At 28.5% G+C, this 26,157-nt stretch overlaps 1 protein-coding gene across 1 annotated transcript in view; it reads right to left on the bottom strand.

Annotated features, from left to right (window-relative positions):
• Window positions 1-24,139, bottom strand: part of LOC112591624 (neural cell adhesion molecule 1-like) — a gene marked incomplete at its 3' end in the record, with an annotated part of 131,428 nt that extends 107,289 nt beyond the window's left edge. Inside the window, 1 exon segment of the mRNA XM_025335493.1 lies at window positions 23,230-24,139. Within this exon segment, the coding sequence (XP_025191278.1) occupies window positions 23,230-23,392 (163 nt within the window).
• Window positions 24,140-26,157: the final 2,018 nt, after the last annotated feature.

Here is a 26,157-nt window from a genome sequence, read left to right as displayed (position 1 = left end):
GCGAAAACGGAAAAACGGAAAAACTACGGAGTTTACGATGGCATTTCGTCGTTCCTGCGAGAGCAATAACTCGCACTGTTCGTTAGTGTCCAAACAACATTTACTAGCTTTCCTTTTGAATCGTAAAAATATAATTTTTTTTTAATTTAAAATAATGAAACTAATACATTTTTGACGGATCGGATGTTTAGAAAATGCACTTTACTTTGAGTATAATAAAATAGTGATTTTTTCTTTTTGAAACGAAACTAATGCATAATATACGATTTAATCTACGAATAGAATATAAACGATGCGAAAGAACAGAAACGAGAAAGAACAAGAACAACTTTTTTTTGTTCTTTTTCTCAATCGAATTTCAGTCATGCATAATAATATGTATATATACAGCGCGTTTCAAAATCAGCAGATTTACAGTGTGTGATAAAAAAATAAAAATTTGATGTGTGTGCTTTATGGTATAATGTATTTACTGTCTAAAGGTCAGAAAAATATTTTCTAAGTAGGTACCTACCAGAAACGTTTTTACATGAACCGTCTTAAATCACTATTTATCATGTTGAGCGAGATCACAACGTTATATCGATTGAAAATGAAAACGTTCAGATTTAATACACGGCCATGTATATAATATAATAACGTAAGCTATATTCTAATATACATCGCATTTATCAGAAAGAGAATATTTATCATGCTATTTGATTCATTGAAGCTTAATAATGAGGGTCTCTTATATTCGTGTCTCCGACAAAGGTTCTAGGATTATGATTATAGTAGGTATAATGTTACGACTAGCTGTATTATACTACTGCGACTGCTGCCGGTTATTGTGCTCGTATATAGAAAGGGGTAGGTACGCGTCCCATAATAATGATAATACCTACGATACTATAGCAGCATAGAAAAAAAAAAACATCGTATTTGGGGAAGTAATATTATCAAAGTGGTGGTAGCTGGTGTGATAGGTAGGTATATCTCGGTATATATACATATAATACCACTGTAATAAGGTACACGCCTTGGTGGTATTGAATTGCCAATTAAACGATTAGGATTAAGTAGATGCAACTACAAACGACGGACGTGGAAACGGGCAACACGATTTTACACATGAATAATTAATATTGTTAATTGAAAACGTTGCAAAGATCGGCGTCGGCCGTCTTTATGACGTGTATATATAGCGGACTGACCGAGTTTGTTTAACGTAGGTATGACAATAACAATAAAAATAATAATACAAAGAGTATACGTATATACTTAGGTAAGTATAACGGCAAATCGGAGTAGTACAACGGCAGAGCCTTTTTGTTGTTATTTAGCTCGCGAATGTGTGTGTGTGTGTGTGTGTGTGTAGGCGATGGTGTAAAGCCATATGGCTATGTTATAAACGCGACGAAATATGTAAACGGAAATTCTGTGTATAGACGTGCATGCGACTTAAAAGCGCGCATATTTCAAAACTAACTTTGCGCCATTAAAATGTGCATATAATATTAATATAATAATATACACGTCAAATTTTAACGCGTCGTTATTTCGCAGCATAGGATACCACCGCTTTATATCCCCGTGTTTTTAACTCGTAAACATTCCACGCAAAAACTTTGTAAGTTATATACGAATCAATCGCCGAACACATCGCAGTGCTAAACACTGAAAGCACGGTCTGTGTGCCTGTACGATACTATGTCGTGCAGGTATATGTACCGGGTATTGTAGAACTAAAAATACACGTACACGTATCGTTCAATGATTTGGCCTGGAGGAGATATTTTTGGTGTTGAAATGCTCCCCTCGCCGCCTCGGTCGTATTTACGCTTAAAAAATCTACTTGTTATATAGTTCAAATTTCTATAAAACATGTCGTCATACGATTCCACATAATATTTCATGTTATTAATACGAAGATTAATGATACAGCGGAGAGCGTGTAAATAAGCCTTCCACGCGATATATTTAAATATAAAATTAAAACACCCCATTCCCACGAAAAAAATCCTAGCACCCGGTATCGTTTGTCTTATTGAAAATAGATTTGACGACATGTTGTTCGGTTGAAAACTTTTAAGTTACGTTCGAACTCGCACGAGACAAAATACCACATGAGCGTATAATATTATGGATATTAATAACTTTTTATCATTTCTGGTTTCACATTACGCTTTTCGTACCCAAATTATTATTCGCGTCGAATATTTCTATTTCGATTTCATCAAAAATCAGCACGCGGTTTTATTCCGTCGGCGCCACCGTTTATATATATATATATATGGCTCTACACACAATATAGTTCAGCTTAAATTTTACAAAAGTATTTGTGTTTGCGTATGTGGGTGTGTCTGTTTTTATTTTCAAGTTCGTATTACTGTTTGTCAGAGAAGTATACACAAGTTACTATTTCGAAGCTTACAAACTATTGTAGTATTTAGTGGCGGCAGATGTTTACTATTGATAAATCCTAACTCAAAAGCACTTTACTTGAACTTCGACTCCACGTATCTCGTATAATATAAAGAGACAACCATTTAGTGGCTTTTGAATACAATATATATTATAGTAAACATTGGCCATAAAAATGTTTGATTATCACTGCCGTTTTTAAACGGAATGTTTCAGACGTATACGATGATGAATCCCAATATTTATTTCTCACCCCGTTTACACTGTCCCCATTTATTATGTGGCTCATGCCGCTGAATCTAATTTTGCACCGTCATTCTCTACTACAGCCATTTACTGCTGAAATTATTATTACTCTGATGACAGTTTTTAACCGAAGGGTGGCCACCGGAGAAGGGTGTTCTAGCAATAATGCCTTTTTGGCGGGAGATTACTTTTTTTTCTGATCAAAAGTGTCATATAAGCTACTAACGGGAATATTAAAAACTAAATAACTTTGTTTGTAATTTCTTAACTATCCTATTATACTCAAACAATAAGTTGTTTTAAGTTTCTATTGACTACTGCTGGAATAATTAATTAACACAAAGAATTTATCAATAATTTTAAAACCGTAATATTTTATTTTTTGTCAATAAATACAATAACAGTTGAAGGGTTATAAATGAGCATGATTTAAGAAGTTTAATGAACATCAGGTAATATTATTTTTGTTCAATTTTAGACATGAGTTCAATATTATAAATAATAGTCTAAGTAGTTTGATAGAAAAACTTATGTTCCGCTTAACACTTAGTAAAGTAAATAAAATAGGTAAACAAAGTACTTACTAAAAAATTAACTAAACACGTTTTATATATATTTTTAACAAAATGTATACAATAAACAATTTTATAGAACATAAAAACCAAATTTTGAGTTATAAACTGCAAGAGAACATCGGATTTAAATAATCATTTACTTGAAAATTTATATTTGTTGTATTTATAATTGTTTTAGAAATAAAGTTCGAAGTTAATTGTCTTGAAACATAATTTATTTGATAAAGGAAAATGTTCTGAATATAAACGTTATGAGACAGTATAATCCTTCTGAAAATAATCACTATTAATTCATTTGAGAGTACAATAAAAAAAGAACACCACTTAATAACAGTCTGTATTAAGTTAAGGAAACATAATACAGATTCGTTTTCAGAAGGAAATGAATAAATTTGCCCAAAATTTGTAAACCTATTTTTTTTCAAATAATAAAAAAAAAAAAAAAATAATAAACTTACGTAAATACTGAATGTTTTCATCAAACATTTTTAACACTTTTCAAAATATTGTTAACAAAAAAAATATATTAAAATAATAATAAAAGTAATAAATGTAACTTTCGTTTCTCCGGACATCCGCCACATAAAGAATCGTAAATTCACAAATCGCCTTTTTAGAGTTGTGTGTAGATTCAACTGGACGTAAAGAATAAAATGGATTCAAAATGAAATTGGGAACTTATTTATATTGTAGTGTGTAGCAACGTAGGAACGGCGGGACATGAATATGATCAGAAAGAGGAAATCTATTAACTAAAGGGATGGATATATGCAGTACTACACGATTGAGGGGTCGTCACATAATTTATAGTTTTGTTCCGGGACCCATCGGATACGAATTTGGCAGTAGTATTGATGGCATCGGGGGCAGCAAAAGTTTTGGATTAGGGAATGGACAAGAAAAAACTCGTATCACTATAAGACATACTATTGATGCGGCGATCGTAATTCTATGGACGACGACCAAAGAATGGCTTAACGGAGAAAAGTTTTTTTTTTTTTTTTTTTAAACAAACTTATTTTGTCTACACACAATATAATATATACGTCATCAATGAATAGTATTAAAGTCTCCCTGAACACCCGATGAAATATTAATGATTTTGCTACTAGTATTTTATTTATTATTATTATTATTTTTTTTTTTTATATTTGACCTTGTTGTTTCCATCAAAAACGCCATGTTTTTATTATATTTTTACGATTTTTGCTGAACGCGCGTATATATGAACATTATGAACCCTAGACGTGACAACGTGACAAAAAAAAAAAAAAAACGGTGTAAAATGCTTTATATACGTACAACGGCGGCAGAGATGAAAATGCAATTATTTTGTGTGTGGAATAGTCACCTCACTCTTTTCTTTTTTAAAGAATAAAACAAAATATATAGGTACCTAATCGAATACTAGAAAAAGGCGGATTGACATAAACAACTGTTCCTGCGAAACAACAATATCTCCATTATACTATGCGATGGAAATTCATAAAACTGCGTCAAACAATGATGATGTGATTTACGAGTAGGTGGAGTAAATACTGATCTAAATGTTTGTGCGCGAGAGAGAGAGTGTGTGTGTGTGTGTGAATATTGTACTTTTGAACATTTAATCATCATAACACTTGGCGGGTTTCCCGTTATGCGCGTCATATTTTATATGTGTATATGAATATGGAGTTCCAATTTAGTTTTTGAATTAAATTGTTTATGTACGTATTAAAATACTAACAAGTAGATTTGATTGGTTAGCGAAATACATTTTGACAGCAAAATAAGAACAAGCTTTGGTTATTTATACTATGAAATATACAATCTACAAAATTAAGCACAATAAGTATATGTGAGATAATGAATAAAAACAATATTGGGGTTACGCGATTAAACGTGATTAAGGAGCCACCCATTTAAGACACTTATTAGATAAGATTTTCGTTAGAGGATACGTCAGAAGATCTATACACCATTTTGATGAACATACTCAAAGAAAGTATTATGTACTTAAACGTTCATATAGTACAATGGGCAATGAGAATGTATATAATATAACATAGTATCAAATTTTATCTTCAAATTAATGAATACAATTTAGAACTACAGACAAACGTATATGTTATGATTTAATCAACGCACAGATGGCTAGAAGTTCCACTATACTATTGTTATTTACTAGGTAATGGATTATATTTTTATCTATCATACCAAACAATACTAATTGAATATTTTATAACTTTAAATTTCCTTTAAACTGTTATTTATTGCGCTTCTATTACTGCATGCTATTACAATTACCTGCGTATTATATTGTTAAACAAGTAATATTTTACTATCCACAACAACGTCATATTATAGTTCGACATGTTACAAATCCTAAAATTTTTCACGAGTATGTACATCATGAAATCAGAGAAAATATAGCCATTTAAAATGTTCACTCTATTTTATTATAATTAAAAAAATAACATTATTGATTTACGATTTTCGTATTTTATTTCAAAAGTTTGTCGTATTGAGTTTATTAAAAAACGATTTTTATTTAGCAATGTGTAACAAGTTTTATTTTATAAAACTTATTTATTTCACAAGTTCAACTCAAACTTAATTTTTTTTTATTCCATACGTACTGTTTTTTTCATTTTATTTAAAGTTAGCTTATTTTTTTTTTATGATTTTTCTTAAGATTCTTACAATATACGTTTCTATTAAAAGGTCACTAATAACTACAAAATATATATGTGCATTATAAACATTAAACATACATTATACATACATAAAAACTTGGTGTTATTTGAAATAAAGATACGAGTTTTTCGATTTTTATCTTTATAATTACTTTGAATGTTTTTATCGATATTGATTATGTTTAAAAAATATATATACACATAATATATATATATCATAAATTAGTCTTTGATTTTTAATTTTAATCAGTTACACAATTTCCAAAAACATTTATGTTCAACAATAATACATTAATATTAAATAAAAATATACGTTTAATATAGTCTGTAAATTTGTAATTAATTACAATTATTATATGTTAATAAAAACATATACTTTGTGAAAAAAATAAAGATTTAATTGGATTATAAAACAATTGTAACCCATTGTTACTTTAATAATTCGTGTGTATTTATCAACAATAACAAGCACCAGTTGAGCTATTTGGCATGTTACAGTAATTATGTGTCGTTTACCATTGTCACTGATAATGGTTATGTTAAGAATTAGAATTTCCGTTGAGAATTTTATAAATTAACACAGAAACAATTTTAAAATATGTGATTCCAATGAGTAGGTTATTAATAAAATAAATAAACTGTTAAAGTATTTTTTTTTTTTTTTTAATTTAATTTTTAATTTAAGACACTATAGAGTGTTGTTTACTTGTACTCGTCCGTAAATGTTGATTTAATTAATATTGTATGTCAGAAGTTTGAACGAATCAAAAATTAGGTCAACTCGACATGACTAATTGATCGATCAACATTAACCATTTTAGAAGTTTTTGAGAATTGTCATGATGATAAAACTATTAGTTATTTTTTAATTTTTAATGTGTTATTAGAGTCAGATAATATTAACATTTAAATTGGTCCAAAAAAACTACATTACCTATTTATAGATGTATTACAGTGTGAAAATTGAATAATATTAAAAATAAAAATAAATATTTGGTTCTCATGAATACAAAGAAGCCCAATACAGTCTTAATTCATTTTATTTTAAAATAATTTTGATAGGTACGTGACAAATATATTGTCGAAAATAACAAGATAGAATAATTAGTTAATAAATCCATTATCTACGGCGTCATACATAATGTTTTTGTAACAATCAAATAATTTATCTTCGAAATACAGAAAAAAAAAAATTTTCAAATTGGATTTTGGTTTATAAGAAATATCTAATAATATAATATATATATATTTTTTCAAAACAGAATTTTATTTATTTTTGTTCTTACGTTTTTTGCGACATCTTTAGAGACGTTCAATTTTCAATCACAAGAAGAAAGATGCTTTACAAAACTTTTTATTTGCATTACTGGGCTCAAAAGTTTTTTTCCGGGTAAAAAAACAAATTGCATAAAGCCAATATTATATATATTACTTTCCTATACTGTCGAACAGTGCGCTTACGGTTCGACAATTTTGATTCTCAACTTGGGAATACTCAAAACGAATATTCTCAAGCCATACGATCACCCATACACTATTGAGAAATATAACTTAAATCATCACCGTCGCCAATTAGGTTGTTTAATTTTGGTTGGTCAAGTGAGCTGAAGTTCAGACTTTCCGGTAGTCGTTTAGGCACACAATTCGAGTGCTACTGGCAGAGAATCGTTTCTGTATCATCTAACAGCGACGCCACGACGAGGGGTTTTAGTCTCTTCTTCCGTCGTTGTTGCGCGCGCTTATAATATACACTTTTATCTATATACATTGTGTGTAGTAATAAATAATTTATGTTTATAGTGCGGCAACAGTAGCGGTCCATTATTGTTTTGTGTTGCGACAAAGGAGGAAACTGAAGAGGACTTGTTTAAGCCTGCGAGGGGTTTGGACGCGATGAATAAATTCTGTAAATAGCCTGGAAATGTAGAACACGTCTGCTAATAGATTGTTGAAGATAATAATGCTCCGCAAAAGCATTAAATGACGGAGGGGTGGAGGTAAAGTGATATGAGTCACAAATTTGGCCCGTAAAAACTGAACCCGACGACGTGATGCACAAGCTGGCGTATGGTTGCGTATGTAGTATAGTTTTCGCTTTCAAAATCACTGGTGATTCAGAATAATAAAATCGCTTTATTGCATCCGCCACCCTTACACCAGAATTATCTCTAATCGTATACCAAATTCTTTATTATACATAGAATAAATCTAAATATATTATAAATTTATATTATTATATGCTCCGGTGTCGTTTGCTTGAAAATCCATAAATATATTTTTTTTCAACCTGTATATTATTTATAATAGAATTTGTGATTATTAACGACGACCGCGAGGTCATCGTAGCTGACCCTTCCGATGAAATCGTATTATTTAATTGACTCGAGTGGGACAAAAAAGATTTTTTCTTGGCCAAATGTTTGTCAGTAGTACGCTGTGAGTTTCAATACTTTTGTTTTGAAACGTTTAGTGGATCGTGCCCCGAAATCCAAATCCAATTGTATAATATATATACATTATATAGGTAGCTATGTGTATAGTTACGGTTTCAAAAGTTTTTGGTCTGTACGAAGACCGGCATTTGGCGTGAAAAATACGACGATGAAACGTGGTCGGAACATTTACAATACGGTACGTAACATAACGTAATAATGATTAAATAGAATGGTAGTTCTTTAAAAAAAAAAAAAAACAACGTCGACGACGACGTTCAAAAGGCAAATAAAAAGACCCTAAACACATGTCTTGAGCTTCGTTTCTTTTTTTCTTCACTGCAGTACATTATGAGTTATTGGTTTGTTTGAGTATAATATATAATATATAATATTTTGGTAACTCTACTAGTTCTGCTTACTCGCAGATTTATTGACATTTTTTAAAAACTGCCCAGTAACGACCCCTACCAAGTTCGCAAGGAACCGACGCCACAGCCGCCGCTGTATGGTCGAATGACAATGTGTGCAACAATTGACTTTTTTCCCCCCATTTTTAAAACGGCCAATATTTCGTACCGCTATTATTATATACTCGTAGGTATATATGAACACACACGCATTGTTACGAACCAATGACGCACCACCTGGTCTGTTGCCGCCACTGACACTGCATTATGCGTGTCGGTTTTGTGTACAAACAGGTAAAATTTTACTGAGTTTATATTATTGTAATATATTATATTGCGCACACAATAATAACAACGTGAATCGTCCTGGGAGTCTATTACTACAATGAAAATTACGACTTCATTCGTCGCCCTAAACGAGGGGAGACGCACCAGCGACGCTAACGACGGACGGTAACTTTAGATATTGTGCCTTTTTTTTCCTTAAACGATCTCGAAAATTATTGCGATATTTGCCACCACAGAGGTCGATTTTATTATTAGAGGTACGTATATACATTGATAAACGCTGCATATACATTTCAAGGGACGCCAACTCCGGAATTATTCTTATTATTTATTTTTATTTTTTTTCCCCCCATAAACCGAAGCACTGCTAGTGACAAGGTTAAAGTCGTAAATCCTTTCTTAACGGTTTCACACGGTTTTGAAAATTAGGAAATTAAACTTATCACGGTCTGAAAAATCATCCACTTATTTACCGTATACATAAAATATACATTATTGTTGTGGTATTTTATTTTAATTTTCACTTCTTACTAACGAACTAGATTAACTTACAGTTAAATTTCGTAAATATTATTTATTTTTTCATAGAAATTAGTAAGTTTGTCAAAATATACCAATACAATAAGTTATTTTTACATATTTAGAAGTTTTTTTTTTTAATGACAAAAAATTTGAAATATAAATATTTTTTTTCGATTTTTAACGAGTTGAAACATATCATGATGGTAATAAAAAAAATTAAGATACCTAAATCGATTAAGTTGAAAATATCTATTTAATAAATATTCAAAAATACTATAATATGTACATAATATCAGCTGGAGTTACTTCATATTTGAATTTATAATTATTTTAGCAAATAATCCAATTTATTTTAAAATGTTTTGATTATTTTCTATAATAATGATTTAGTTTTTTCAAAGTAATCGGCATTCGGTACATCACATAAGTTAAGTAATTAATTCTATTGCACTTTTAAATTGGAAGTACAATTTTAAAATATAAAGTATTTAATATTATCATAAAATGTAACAATGAACAAAATCAATAATAGTTTGTTTCAGAATAATATATTATTACTTACTTATTTATTTATTTATTATTATTTTTTTTTTTTTGTATGAAGTCGATAAAAGTGTTAAATTTAATAAATAAATAGGTAATAAAAAATAAATAAAATAATTAAAAATTCAAATTGTATTGTTTTATTAAAAGTAACTATTTATCAGTGTCCATATTATGTATCTAAAAATATATTATTTTGGTAAATACCATTGCGTGTTAAAACGAATAATTTATTTTAGTGATGTTAATATAATCCTTAAATTTTGGAGAATAATCTCAAACTAAAAAAATCTTATTAACAGTTGAATATAATAATAATTAATAATATTTTACTAGTATTCTTCACCCATAAAAAAAAAAAAAATAATAATAATTTTTTAACACGTAGCATGTGGTTATAATATTTTCACTGCCATTAATAATTATTCATTGTTCGTTTGATTAATACTGGTCCAATCAATATTGACTTAGCAGTGTTCGCGTATTAAATTTTAAATTAAATATTGTTGTTATCGCGCAGAATATTCAATTAATATAATATAATATTACATATTTTCGTACAAGCGCGTCTGACAAATTATAAATCATATTATTATTATATTATTGCATGTGTTTCAATCTTAGTCTATGCATTATTGCAATGACACATCGCAAAGACTGAGTGTTTTGTATAAATCTTTTTATTGAACCATCATTCTCGAACATCGCACGGATAACTTATGAGATTTTTGTTATAAGTAGAACATTATACCTACTATATTCTATTTGATATAATTTCTTTTTTTTTTGTTCGTATATATCGTACTGCGTAAAAAGTATCGTACAGTAAATAGTTCAGATTACAATGGTTTTTATGGTAAACAAAATACATAAACAACACAAGTTTGACATTAATCGAATAAAAAGTAATTTCTTAAAGTAAGTACCTATTATAAATTGAAAATTTATATCGTTATAACCCAGTCGATTGTCAATAAGTTCACTTATTTGAGGTAAATGTTATCGGACATTAACTATTTACAATACGAATTTCACGACATTCGTACATTATTAATTAGCGTGCGGTTAATTGTATTTCCTCTTCTCGCGGCAAACACCTCTTGCGAAATGTTCGGTGGTTGCAGACGCCATGGTCAATTAAAAATCCGCACACGTTGTGCGAATTTCCTACATCACTAGATAAAACGCAAACTGACTGCAATATAAACAGACGGCAGAAAAGTTATCATATTATCTCAATTCTACTCGATATTTCAAATATCCTCATCTGGTAATGTATAGTGGACTCAACAGAGGCTATATAGTAATTTTTTATCGATGCACCCGAATTTTATAATGAAAATAAAATGATGGTTATGTTTTCAAATTACATGACATCAGCTATTAAAACGGTCTGTCCAAATTGAACGCTGTGAGCAACACGAGTTATAAACGATATTATTATATGCTATAATACATTACATTTTAACATGTCATAATTCTATATTTTAATATGTGTAATATTAAATACAGAGTAGGGTTATTGATGTACAGAAGTGGGAATATAAATGTTACTTTGATTTCATACCGACATTATTACACCTACCTGATTATAGAAAATAAGATGATATTTTTTTTATTAAATTTAGTAAGGTAAAAATGTGAAAATATTGTGTAGGTATATAATAAATAATATTATTATAAAACCTTTAGGGTTGTTCATTGCAAGATACTCTGACCAACTCACGAGTCACGACCCTTTTAAGTCTCAAAAGATGACACGCCATTTTGATAAAAAGCAGCATGTCATGCGTATTGTATACTTACGCACGTCTCGATATTATATTATAAAATGTACCTATGTCTCATCGTCAAAGTAATAATTTTGTTTACGCGCAAAAATCCACGGGAATGAAGCACATATTATAACATTATAAGGAACTACCTAAAACACAATACCTACGTCAGCGCGGTGAAAAAACAGAATTTTCGCTGTATCGTCAATGCTAGAAACGTACGTATATATTACAGCGAACGAATTCCGCGACAAAAGTAGCCCTTTGTCCTTGCCCGACCGCCGTACTCGAAAATCTTGTACACCCACCGCACTCACCGTTGCGGTATCAGAAATAACATATATATAATATTTATTGTATATAGTCGTAATATATTGTTGAATCTGTTAAAGGCCGTTTCGTGTCGTTCCAACCGTGTGATGATTGCTTAAAAACCGTTTTGTTTGACTACATCACGCTGTATACGCGCGCGCGCGCGTACACACTGTGTTCTCGAAATCATTATTATTGTGTATGTATATATATGTGTGTGTATAAGTTTTCCACAATACATAATACAGTCAAAGACTGTCGAATTAATATTATTGCATTTATAATGATTTTCGAATTGTTGGTTTTCGGGACACGTGCGTGTATCTTATAAGACGCGTAAACGGTTATACGTACTGATGTATGCTGTAGTTTATCTAATTCCACGCAGTTTACCACCGTAACGTCCGTGTCGGATCAAACATTATTCGTATAGGTTCGGAGCATTTGGACACTCGGAGGCCACAAATCGCTGTCTGTGAAAATGTGATAAAGGTAAAAACTTCTGCACCGTAATTCGATGCCTGTATAAATGTTATTATACTTTGCTCTACTTCGTTGATTTAATTAGTTTTATAATATACTACTATTACTATATCCACGAACGATTTCAAAGACACCGGCATGCTACGATTTTCGAGGTAATGTCTAAAAAATATTTCGAAATACACTACGTCGTTGAGAAAGCGCGTTTTTAGTAACACGGAAAACCCATCAATCAGTTTTGTTGAAATGTTCTTTAGAAATTTTTTTTTTTTTTTTTGTACCGCAGTAAAATTATGCCAAAGCCACAATTTGTCAAAAGTAACCCTTTAATAATTAAAAAAAAATAAAAATAGGTTTTAAATGTGCGCATATTTAAGGGAACATTACTCTAAACAGTAGGTGCACTTTAAGTGGCTTTCGGCGCATAAACCATCGAAGACACAATATTGAAGACAGCCAATTATCTTCACATTTACGGTTTACAGTTTACTAGTTTACTTGTCGGCAGTGAAATGGCTTCCCCGAAAAATCAGCGATTCTTGGATAATAATAAATAATTATAATATAGTTAAAAATATGATTAATTAACGCACCGCGTACAACCCCGACATGCTATGATATAATATAATACAACAATAGAGCATACAAATTGTAAATTTTCAGTGGTCTTCAGTTATCGTTAGGGAAATCGTTGAAGCATATATTTTCTTATTTTTTTATAAAAGGGCCAAACAGATCATTGAATAAAATAGCATTACTGCCAATAAACATAGGAAAAATAATATATTTTGATGTTATAACATATTATTATACTTTCGTTCCTTGTCATTTTACAGTTGTATTAGAAATGTAGATTACATTATTGTGAACGCACGTTTTATGTTTTGTTTTTCTGGCTTTTATGAACCGTCTAACATTTGAATAAATGAATAAGTTGATTTATTTGCAGCAATAGTGTCTAAGCACAATATTTATACCGTTCTCGGCACAATTAAGAAGACGCCATATTGGCATGTATTGTTTCCGTCTTACATATTACATACAACACAGCAAATTTTCATTCATCAGAATCTATTTTATTTTGTTAGCTTTAACATAAGAATAAATATACCTATTATAAAACTTAAAGGTAAGAATTTTATCTTGGCAATGACATAGGTTTTTAATGATATTTTAATTTTAAACTGAATTATAGTTATATAAAATATTAAAACTTTAAAATGCTCATAACTCAATTTAAAATATAATATTAATAAAAGCCTATTTTACTGCCTAGATAAAATTCTTACCTTTAAGTTTTATAATAAATAAATTTATTCCAATGTTAAAGCTGAACAATAATTTGCTGTGTTGTATGTATGCAAGACGGAGACAACACATGCGGCCATGCGGGTGCGGCGTCCTCTTAAATAATTTATAATAGATATAATATTTGTTATTATTTTTACTTAGTCTAAGCATTACTATTTATATGTTATAATTATTTCACTATTTCAATTGTTATTTTTATAGTTCATAATTTGGTAATCTATAGAATTATCATAAAAAAGATTTTAATGGTAATATGTTCATAATATTTAATAATTTTACTATTTTTTTTTTTTCAATAATACAGAATAAAAACTTAAATTTAATTATTAAAAATAATTTTTTAGAAATTAATATTGTTAGTATCTAACTATAAAGATATAAATTATAGTCTTATTGAAACGATGTAAAATTTAATCAGGTTTATAAATGTCATAAATATTAACTTATTTGCAATCATAATGAAGGTTTATAACTTATTAGTACTTCAAAAATGTTACCTATTATGCATATAGTATCATAATATAACTTATAATATCGATCTATAGCATTATTATGATTATTTATTATGTTAACCTTCCTCACTAATGGTGCAGATGAAGAAATTAGACTCCCATAAACTATACCCTTGGGACAAAAACTTTTGAAAAATATAAAACTAACAAAAGAATTAAACCTAACAATATAACAAACAACTTGTTTTAAAAAATTATAAATAAATATATGACAAAAATAAATAAAAATAACGTTCTAGATAATACAGTAACACTTAATAGGTATTATACGAGAAAAAATAAATATTATGTCTAGTTTAAGTGTGTATTCTGTTTTAAACAATTTACATAAAAAACAAAATGTATTACTTAAATAATATTTTTGAAATTTAAATGTGGTTTAAAATGTATTACATACTCAATTATTGAGGTCTTGTGGGATCTAAATATATGGTCCATAGACCAAGGTACAGGTAAACCACATTAACTAAACTATAAGTAAAGACTGATAAAGAAATAGCAATTACTCTTTACAAACGGATTTACTCTCTTTTTCTATTTCTATCTCATTCTCGCTTCTAAACAAGCACATAAATTTACCCAAATGGGTTCAAGCTTACAACCAGAAAATCTAAAATGTAGGTATACTAAAAATAAACAAATCACAAAATGTAATACTATCAAAAATAAATTATAATAGCAATTAAACCGTGTTTTCTGATACACTTATGAAAATATTGATAGAACTAATATCGTCTTTATTCAATTGTTTTTATTAAATAATTATATAAGTATTAACAAACCATAATTCCCAATAGTTTATTTTTATTTGTTGAAGTTAGGGCACTAATGTTTATGTAATGCATAGTTTTATTGAATGAAGATTTCTTAATTTTAGTTAAAAAGAACACGCTTCGTAACACACTGAATAAAATAAAATGTATTCATTTATACAATAAGTAGTGGTATTTTAAATTTTTAAATATTTTGATATGAATTCATATTCTTCCAATTAGTATGTATTTCGAATTTTTTTATACACGGTACTCACATACATATTCAAAAACAAATTGACAATAATCATTACTTGTATAAAATATATTTAATCGGTTGTAAATCGTAATTAAAAAATAAGGCTGATAACACCACAGCAGTTACACAATCTCTATTATAGTGACTTATAAGTTCTTGATTATTCGTTCGATTTTGTATTCAGTAATTTAATTAATTTTCATTTTACATATAGTAAGCTAACGTTAAATAAAAATATTGTGTTTTAATATATTATAATTTCAAAATGCATTTTGGCAAGAATAGAAACATGAATATTTGTATTATATAATGCGCAGCAATAGTATTATGTACCATACTTATAATGAATACTTCTGATTGGTGTAGAAAACTTGAATAAAAGGTGCATAACAAATCTACGGATGAAAACATCTAAATCAGTACAAATGACAATCAGTCTATTGAATTGTTAAAATCAAAGACTTTTTTTATTGAACAAAACTCCGTTTCTTAGTAATCCTCGTTGCCAAATTGTATTAAGCTGCAATAAACATAATACAACCGTTTACGGTTATTGAAAGGTAAATTAATGAAATTTAAAATTCAAAAGATCACAATAAACACTCAAAATATATATGACAATTTCTATTGTCTGCCAAATTTTTATGCAACGAGTTTTGAAAACTAATATGTTCCAACAAAATTCAAAAATAGAAAACCGGGTCTAAAGAAAACTTTTTCATTATTTCACAACTTTTTAATTCTTATGGTTTTTGACTTTCCTTGATTTCATATTTTAATGTTTTATAGACTAGACGTCGTAAAATATTCAAAAATATAATTTGATTATATTATATTTCGACTTCTAATGGAATTATTTAAATTGTTTGGATTGTTGTTTTTTCTGTATTATTATATTCAAGTTTACAGTTATAATAATCATGAAATATACCCGAAGTGACACCTAGACTCTATACACACACTTTTAGTATGCATAGCATATTTAATTACATAATATAAAATTGCGTAATACGGTTAATTATGGATAAACTATTATATGTTAACTATCAGTATTTTACACAAGATGAAATGTAAATAATGTAAATAAATCAGTAAATAATCTCATTTTTCATTTTTTCTTCTATTTATTTATTTTTTAATATTGCTCAACCTCGACACCGATCGATATCCATTTTTTAACTTTTCAATGGTATTAAAATATCTCATTAAATAAATTTAAATGACGTATCGACAACAAAATTATATTCATAACTCAATATTAATATTATTGTATAAAACTTAAGTCCTACATTAATTTAAAAAATAACTCTTACTTAGGAAAAATAAAATCATTATTAAAAAATTAATACAACAAAGTTTTATCTAAGTTTGTACTACTCTCAAAAACAAAGTAAAATCAATTGTATCAAAATATCTACAACTATTACAGATTGATTTTCATCGAACTATAAACATTGTTTATCTATCTACTTCAAAGTATTTCAATAAAATACAATTTAAACATAGTACAATATTTTTTCAATCGTACAATAACACTTCAAAATAACGTTATTATTCAATTTATATTATTATTTAATAAATCTAGTACAATAGATAGTGAATTATTAAAACAAAACAAATATACTTTGTATACTGCTACACTGTGTTTAATTATATAGAAAGAATAGTTTTTGCATCTTTTGATTCACTTTTGATCTTATTCACAAATACATATATTTAATATTTTTATCCATAGCTTTGTTTAAAAAATATACGTTTTTTTTTTTTTTTAATTTGTATGTACTGCGTGTGTACCTAAGATAATTCTTATTATGATTCTCAGGTAGTCAAAAGATATTCAGATTATTTACTGTATTTATATTTTTAAAATGTATTTATTCCGTTCTAAAAACTGTTATATTTTTCTTATCAGTTGTATTTACATTTTGATATTTTTTCTTCCTTAAGCTCATTAAAAAGTATGGAAAAATGAAGCATTTTAAAAACAAAAAAACATTATCCATCAGAAATTTATCTCATCACCGTAATTCAATTATAGTGTATACACGTTAAAAGTTTAAAAATACAATGAAAATTTAAATTATTCATATTTTATGAGGAAAAAAATTCTCAAGTGTAACAATTAATTTATAATATATTTTTTTAAAGTAGAACTGTATGTTTAATACCAGTTAGTCATGTAATACCTTTAGCGACTTATGAATTGTAGTTCAATCACGTAATATACTTAAGTTCAGCATGTTATTTTGACTAAATTATTTTCCTTAAACCACTTTACGACGAAAGAATAATATAATAAAATAGTATAATTTATAACGCACATGATATAAGTAATAATATTTTTGTAAATTCCAGTTGATCTAATTTAGATGAAAAATATTGTCTAATTTTACCTACAAGCTACATTGTCAGGTCCCGTCAACATATTTGGGCGGTACATATTATTATACCACTATCAAATTCCATTCATTCTTTTTCAACCGTCTCTTTTCGACATCACATTAAATTGGCATAGTCGAATTATTTTTCGCACTAAGTATTTCCGGCGGTACTGCAATAATATCACTATAATATTATATGTTATTATTACTATTAAATATATATTAGGTACTTTTTATTCGTCTTCATCATACGCAAGCGTTTAGGAAGTGGCTCGTTTAACAGTAAATGAAACGTTATCAAATAAACGCAGCGTATATAAAAAAAAAATAAAAGAAATAAACAAATGTCTTTATGATATTTTTAACTGTCGACGGTAGTTAAAACTTTTAACGAATGTATATGCATGCTCGCAACAATAACTGACATTTTCTATACATGTACTACAGTAAATTTTAACACACAAACACTACGATAACTACAACTTTTACCGGGAATGCAACGCCTCCAAGATTAATTATAATTTTTTTTTCACCTTTTTACACCGTGGATTGCATAGGTACCTATACCTAGCGTCAGATTCATCTAAGTATACTGTAAAAAGTCACACATTTGAAAAAAAACATATTAACTGTATTAAAAACACTGTCCAATATAATAATATGCAGCTTCTGAAGTAATTAAATGCCATTTACTTGTAATTAAAATAGTGTCTAACAAGAAGAGTAGCGATTAATCGACGTTCAACCAACATAATAAATCATAATAGTAAACATATTATGATATAAATGTGGTTAAAAACAATTTAGTTAAGTCACATATATACACTATACAGGTATCTAAATAATATAGTAAGCGTAAAATATATATTATATATTGCGTTATTCATTCTAAACTAGAACAACACATAAATATTTTATTATTTTACTCACATACACATATATTGAGCTATTATATATAATATATATTAAATAACCAATATTGGTTAATTAATTATTTACACTAAAGTAGGTTCCTTAAATTATTATAGGAATTTCTCAGATAGAAAGAAAAATAAATAATTCATTAATTGCATATAATATTAAAAGTTTAAATGTACAATGTTTATTAAAACTCTTTTTTTAGCTGGTATCAATAATGCATGATATTCCAATATATTTCTAAATAATAATAATTGTATAATTATCTATCACTGTATATTTTCTTGAATAAAACAGTGTAGATAAAATTATTAACTATTTTTTAAGAAAAAGATCCACAGTATATCTATTTTTTTAAATCAAGTGAACAATATTTTTAATTTTATAAATATAAAAAAAAATAAATAAGTCTGCTACACGAATAAACTAGAATTTTCTAATAATCTAAATTTATGTTCTATTTGAATTTATTTATAATAAATATAGTACAATTCAGTTGTTACAAGTTTTTAAGTTATAAATCAGTGGTACAAATTAATATTTTACAGTTTACTTTTAAAATTGGGCAAGTAGCTAAAGCTGCGGTGTCTTAGTATAGGCTATTTAATTGCATTCAGAATTCAATTATCAATGGAAATTGACTTACCCGTTTATCAATATTTATAAAAGGACTGTATACATATTGTATAAGCGATTTACAACTAAGTTTATTACAATCAGTTCTGAAATTTAGTACATAGGTAATCACTTACCTAAAATTGTGTATTAAAAAAAAAAAATATTAATTTTGCATTTTAAAAAGCGGCTTAGATAGGGATCTGTTAGTTTAAGTAAAACTAATATAATTTTTACTTTTATAAGATTACTTTTGATTTGTTGATTACAGAAAATAAAATAGTTATCATAATATTAAACCTGTATTTTACTTTTAGTTAAAAACATTTAAGTGACTGATATGTTAGGTTTAGGTAAACACCGTGAATTACGTTAACAATATTTTTAATTGTGCAATTATATATTTTATCAACAATTTTTCAACATTTTATTCGAAAACTGTTGAATTATATGACTTTCCTTTTTAAAGTAAAATTTGTATTTAAGCTATTTATTATTGTCAAAAAATGTTTTTTTTTTTAAATTACCTATTCAAATAAACACAAAGCTGACTAAATTTTTAACTGAGAATAAAAAATATAATATTATGTAAAGGTAACAATCAAAATATAAAATATATATGAATTGTGTTTTATTAAAAAAGAAATGTATTGACACTCGTTGAAATTTAAATAAAATGAAAATATAATTTAAAATTATTCAGATGGTTATAATTTTAAAACTCGGCGTTGGTTTCTATCATAGATGCTACTATGGAGAGAGGTATAAGTTGAGTCTTCCCTATAGAACAATCTAACCCCCTTAAAAAACCTTTGTTAAGTATAAAAAAAAATATATTAAGTTAAAAAAAAAAACGAATGTAATTGTTTTTAACACAACCTAAAAAATTATATTTTTATAATTTATATTTTAGTTGTGTTTAGGATTTTATTGCATTTAAGTTATTGCGTTTTATAATTATCAAGTAGTTAAAGCAATAAATAAACATCAAATCTTTGTATTTAAGTATTTTTATTTTACATAAATTTTCCTATCTATTGATACTATAGAATGGTAGTAAGTTATCATCGTTTTTGTGCAATAAAATATACTCCTAGAATATAGATATCGTGTAATCAATATATTATTTTTTTATAAATAAAAAAAGGGTTTTTAAATTTCTTCAAAAACGCTAGTATATGCCATTAATGATGTCGTTATTTCAACAGTTTTACGTAAAAAGTTTATAAATAATGTAATGGTATTGCTTAAATGTGCGTTTGAACCATTAACTTTCGTGATCATTTTTCTTAAAATGACTATTTTCTAACTGTTTATGTTTCAAACTTTTTTAACGTTCGATACTTTTACATAGGATACAATTATTTTCATGAATTTCGTTTACTAAAAAATAACCTCGTACAATATTAGCTTTTTTTTGCGAGTGTCAAGATTAAGAAAATTACTATTCTGCTTTATTTTTGTACGTACTTAAAATGTCTAGAAAATAATATTAATATCTACTATGTACCTACTATTGTTGTATCTTTAACACGTTCAATGCTGCGGTCGACACGCAGTCGTCAAAAAATGTATTGCCTCGGACACCGTTGTCGACACGTAGGCCCGTTTCACATGGTCGCGTATCGTACGCGCGCGTTTTTAATTTGCATTGAATTAGTTCATACGCGAAAACCCGACGAGGAAAACGCACCATCGTCGGAGTGGCGCGTATGAACTAGTTAACTCATTGTAAACTAAAAACGCGCGCCTATGTAAAACGGGCCATAGTCGATAAATTTTTAGTTTTTGACTTTAACGTCTCATCATTTTTGCTGATGTTGTTTGATTGTATTGATGTTTATTTCTGGTTATTTGTGATAACATTACTAATTGAATGGTGTATTTAGTTGTATGTTAGGTTTAAAAATATATTAACTGTTATTTCAATTTTTTCCCGGAATGTAAAGACGGGCTAATTTTATTATTATTAGCGTAATACCAACTTAATAATATTATAGTGTAATAAATTAAATTAAATCTAAAAGTTTTCAATTAAAATATTACTTAGAAATTATAATTAAATATATTTATAATTTCTCCGGGCATCGTCCATTTGCGCCAAATTTATCCAGTAGGTATATTAAATTATAATAAATTAATAATTTTTTTTCTCAAATAATAATCAATAATACAAATTATTTTAAACAATAATAAATAATTAGTTAGTACATATTCTCTAACTTTATTTTCAATATTTTTAGAAGATGTATTGCTAAAAAATATTCATGGTCATTTTCTACAACCATTTTTTACCCTCTTTTGCTTGTCATGAATTCCACTCTCATAATTTATAATAAAAATATTGTTTAGTATAATGTAATTATATTTATCTAAACAATGATATTATTTAGACAAGTAGTGTAGCCGTGTTGGTAACGAAACGAATGTCTGATAAAATCACACTGCAATTTTATTATTGTTCTTTTGACGAATAACGATAACGGAGCATTTACATCGTATAACATAATAAAAACTGATATAAGACTTGTTTTCAATCTTTCTGTGCAAGAATATACAAAACTTTAAAATCTATAGACTTCTAAAAATAATTTTATTATATATTATAGACACCACATCTTTTAAATATACAGATTAACCAATTCGTTAATGTAAAATTCTTATGCAGATAAATTTGGCGCAAACGGGTTGTCGGGAAGAACATACCTTTTTTATTTTGGCGCTAATGGACTGTATTGAAAACGAATCAATGTTTTTTAGAGCAAATGGGTAACTCCCATTTCTCCAATGATATACATGTATCTATGCGTCAACGCATCGACAATATAAAATTTAACTATTAAATAATATATAATTATTATTATTTATAAATTATAAGAAAATATTTGTATAGATTAGGATTAGAGAATGTTAATACAATGTGTTGTAGTCGAATGTATACGTATTTACAAAAATAATAGTAAATCTGAGTACCAGTGGTCGAAGTTGACACGGGCAGAAATTTGTTGCGGCGACACCGTAACAACACGGCAAACGTACCGCGGCATTGAACATATTAAACATATTTTTGATTATTTTGAAAACCAATTTTATTTTATTCAGAAATCTAATATGACGATACTTTAAATAACTTCATTCTTTACTTTATTTAGTAAAATGTTGAATGAGTACCGGAATTCGATAGATATGAATAATGGTTGAAACTTGAATTATTAAAAAATTGTAAGCCATATTCAAATATTTCGACAATGCAAATAAAATAACAATTTTTTTTTTTTTTTGCATAATATATAATAGCAAATACCTATAATATAATGAATATTGGGTCGTATTATCTAAATACAACTAACTTAGGTAATTCAGTTTTTAGCAATTATTTCGATTAAAGTTTATTCAGTGAATTGAAATATTTCATGGTTTTTTGCGACAAAGACGACTTTATAAATCATTGTATAATAAAATTATAAATGTCTAATGTTTACCTTTCTTTATAGTTATATTGTCCACGAAAGTAAACGTACTAATATGAAAATAATACGTAAATAATATAAATCCCGAAAGAATAGTAAACAGTACAGTAATTAAATGTTATAATAGTTTATCACGAATAAAATAATTATAATTAATTTAATTGTGTCAACTATGACAAAAACATAGCCGAACCACAATTAATTAATTTACTTTCGGTCCATGTTTTTTTATTGGTAAAAACAAACGGATGAACGTGTTATGAAATTTGTATTTCTTAATTCTAAATATAACAGCGATAAGTAATTAAATAACAGATAAGTAATATTAATATAATAATGTTTACCTGGTGTGACAAACAGCAATACAAACAGCAGAATGGATGTCCAAAGTTTTCTGGATTTCCACATTGTCTGCAACTCAGCTGCGGCTGGTTGATTCATTTCGGTGACGACTCTTTGGGCAGCTTTAGATCTTTTGAACGTCGACTTGCGGTAATTCTTTACCATACATAAATTAGGTACCGAATCGTATGACGTATTTTCGTGGTCGCAGTGTTCGTAATTGGTGAATTTCACTCAAATATAGTGAATCGGAGTGAATGCGTTAAGGTAATAGTGATATACACGCGCGCGGGTACGACGTTACGGCAATGTTTCTACAGTAGCGACGGGCGTAAGCGATTTGAACATCAAACAGAAATGAAAAAACGTTTAAGAATGAAAAAAAAAAAAAATACGAGGAAAAAAGAAAAAAAAAACGAAGGTGTCGAAAAAAAGTCGCGATCGGGGAGGGAAGCACAGATCGTCTGTACTCGGGGCGATGGAAACGCACGGCGGCGATGGTAAAAATCGGTTTTTTTTATTTTTCTCTCTTTTAAACTTTGAATATTATGTTTACAGTCAATCGCAATCACACTCTACCGAAATGTATACTTATTGTTATTGTTTTTAGTTTTTTTCGATTGTGACACCGTGACGACGTTTTATACCGACAAATCGTCTCTGCCGACGGGGACGTTTTTCATTTTCCAAGACAGATACAGCGCGCGAACCGCAAAAACCAATGTGGTAACAACAACGCTATATGATAATATCGATGGTATATTATTATATTATCGTCGTAGATAACACGTGCGCCTGGTGGAGCGGCGTCGACGGGCAGAAAGCGACCTGATGCAATGTATTACGCGGCAATACTGAAAACAGCGTGTGTACACTGTACAGTGCTCCGAGCGGGGGGCGGCCTGTCACGGAGACGATCCAACGAGTATAGAACGAGTGTGGCCCAACCGACAACGACGGCAGCGGCGGCGGCGGCGGCGACGACGACGACGATCGCGTACGTTAGCTCTCTCTGACGGCCAACGACGCCGCCGCCGCCGCCGCGACGGTGGATGCTGTTCGGAGTTCGGACGACGGTCGCACGCACAGTAGGTACACCACAATAATACCTATTATAATGCGATACCTATGCATTATGTATAATAATATTATAATGTATTATAATGATCCGAAACTGCCGCATTGGGTTAGGAACGAAATTAATTGATTTAGAATTTTTTTTTTTTTTTTCTGAGGCGCACACACGTTATTTGCGGGTAGGTGCAGTATTGGTGTGCCTATGAATATATTATTATTATATACGTAGACACAGTTAAATTTAAACGACCGAGTGTGCGCGCTTACTGTTGAATTTAAAAAAAAGCAATTTAAACTTTGAAGGAAGTTTTTTTTTATTTATGCCTACCTATTATTATTCACTTGTCCCCCGAAAACTATTATTATTCGTGAAAGTATGCAATATCCGAACAAAATTATTTGGCTTCAGTCACTTCCATTGAACGAAGGGCAAATGTAAAACAAACAATATTTAAAATATTCTCTTACAACGAATATCATTACTGTAAATGAATAACTAAACTTCCAATTTAAAATGGACCTACGAAAACGCTAATATAATATCGCATGTCCGTCTTGTGTTTCGGAAATAAACACCTTTATAGGTAGTAGGGAACCCCAACCCGGGGAAAAACGCGAGATGGGCCCCGAGATATTTGATCTCTTAAAAAAAAACACGAGCTGGGTCCATGGTGTTATTCAAAAATACTCGAATTGGGTCCGCGGTATTATTTGATAATACTCGAATTGGGTCCATTGTAACTTGCCAGTAAATGGGTGCCCATTGAGAAGGGCAAGACGGGGCACTTCCCCCCATTGGAAAAATAATATGATCTTATTATAAGTATTACTGTTATAGATATCATCTATAATTAGCTTAAGAGCATACAAATTATTATTTTCTTTATTACTATGAGGATTTGAAATAAAATACACACAAATATAGAGGCGCATATAAATTCCACCAATTGCAACCTTTTTAGACCGTTTTTTATGTAAATTCCACCGGTACAATTTTTTTACCTGATAAAAAAATGGAAATTCAACTAGTACATTTTTTATTTTTATTTAGATATTCGGGATTTACTCATTTACATTTGTAATAAATTAATTAGTATTACAGTATAGGTATGATATAAAATTATCAAACATGCAAAAACAATAAAAAAAATAGTAAGCAACAATAATCATAATAATTTACAATAGGTAATAGGTAAATAATTTATATACAGATTTCTTATTTATATACGAAGGTAATACATTTAAAATTTAGATACTTATATCATTTTTTAAATAAATTTAAAAAATATGTGTAATAATTAATAATGATCACTAGTTAGTAGTTACTTATTTTACCATAGGTCGAGTTAACATGTTTTCAGGTCAAAAAAACTTAGTGGTGGAATTTATATGTTTTAAATTTAACCCAAAAATTGACTACTTATAAATCGGCGGAATTTATAATTGCCTTAGCATATAGTTATACGACTTTTATATTTATTTCTATTAACGACGTATCTTTAATTCTTTGTCACTTAAAACGGGGTCAACAGCTCCCCACGGTGCAATAATATTGGCCTATATCACCCATATTAAAAGTCGAAAGATTAGCCGAAGTTCAATTACCCTTCTTCAACTGGTATAGGATTAACTGCCACGACGGTGCGATATTCGGCTATATCGGAGTCACCAAATTAGACGTAGAACAGTTACCCGTGCGACCTTAGCTAGTACACAGCCTAACCTTGTATCGCATAAGTCCGAACGGTCGCGTTAAAAACCATCGACAATTTAATATAAAATAAAATAAATATAGTGTTTTATAGTGTTAATATTATATAAAAATTAAATTATGGATTTCATGTCAAACGAAA

Source organism: Melanaphis sacchari, unplaced genomic scaffold (genome assembly GCF_002803265.2).
Source record: "Melanaphis sacchari strain LSU unplaced genomic scaffold, SCAv2.0 Contig13_pilon_pilon, whole genome shotgun sequence".
NCBI classification, from domain to species: Eukaryota; Metazoa; Arthropoda; class Insecta; order Hemiptera; family Aphididae; genus Melanaphis; species Melanaphis sacchari.
Note: the sequence above shows the minus strand (reverse complement) of the source record. Positions and strands in the feature narration are given on the sequence as shown.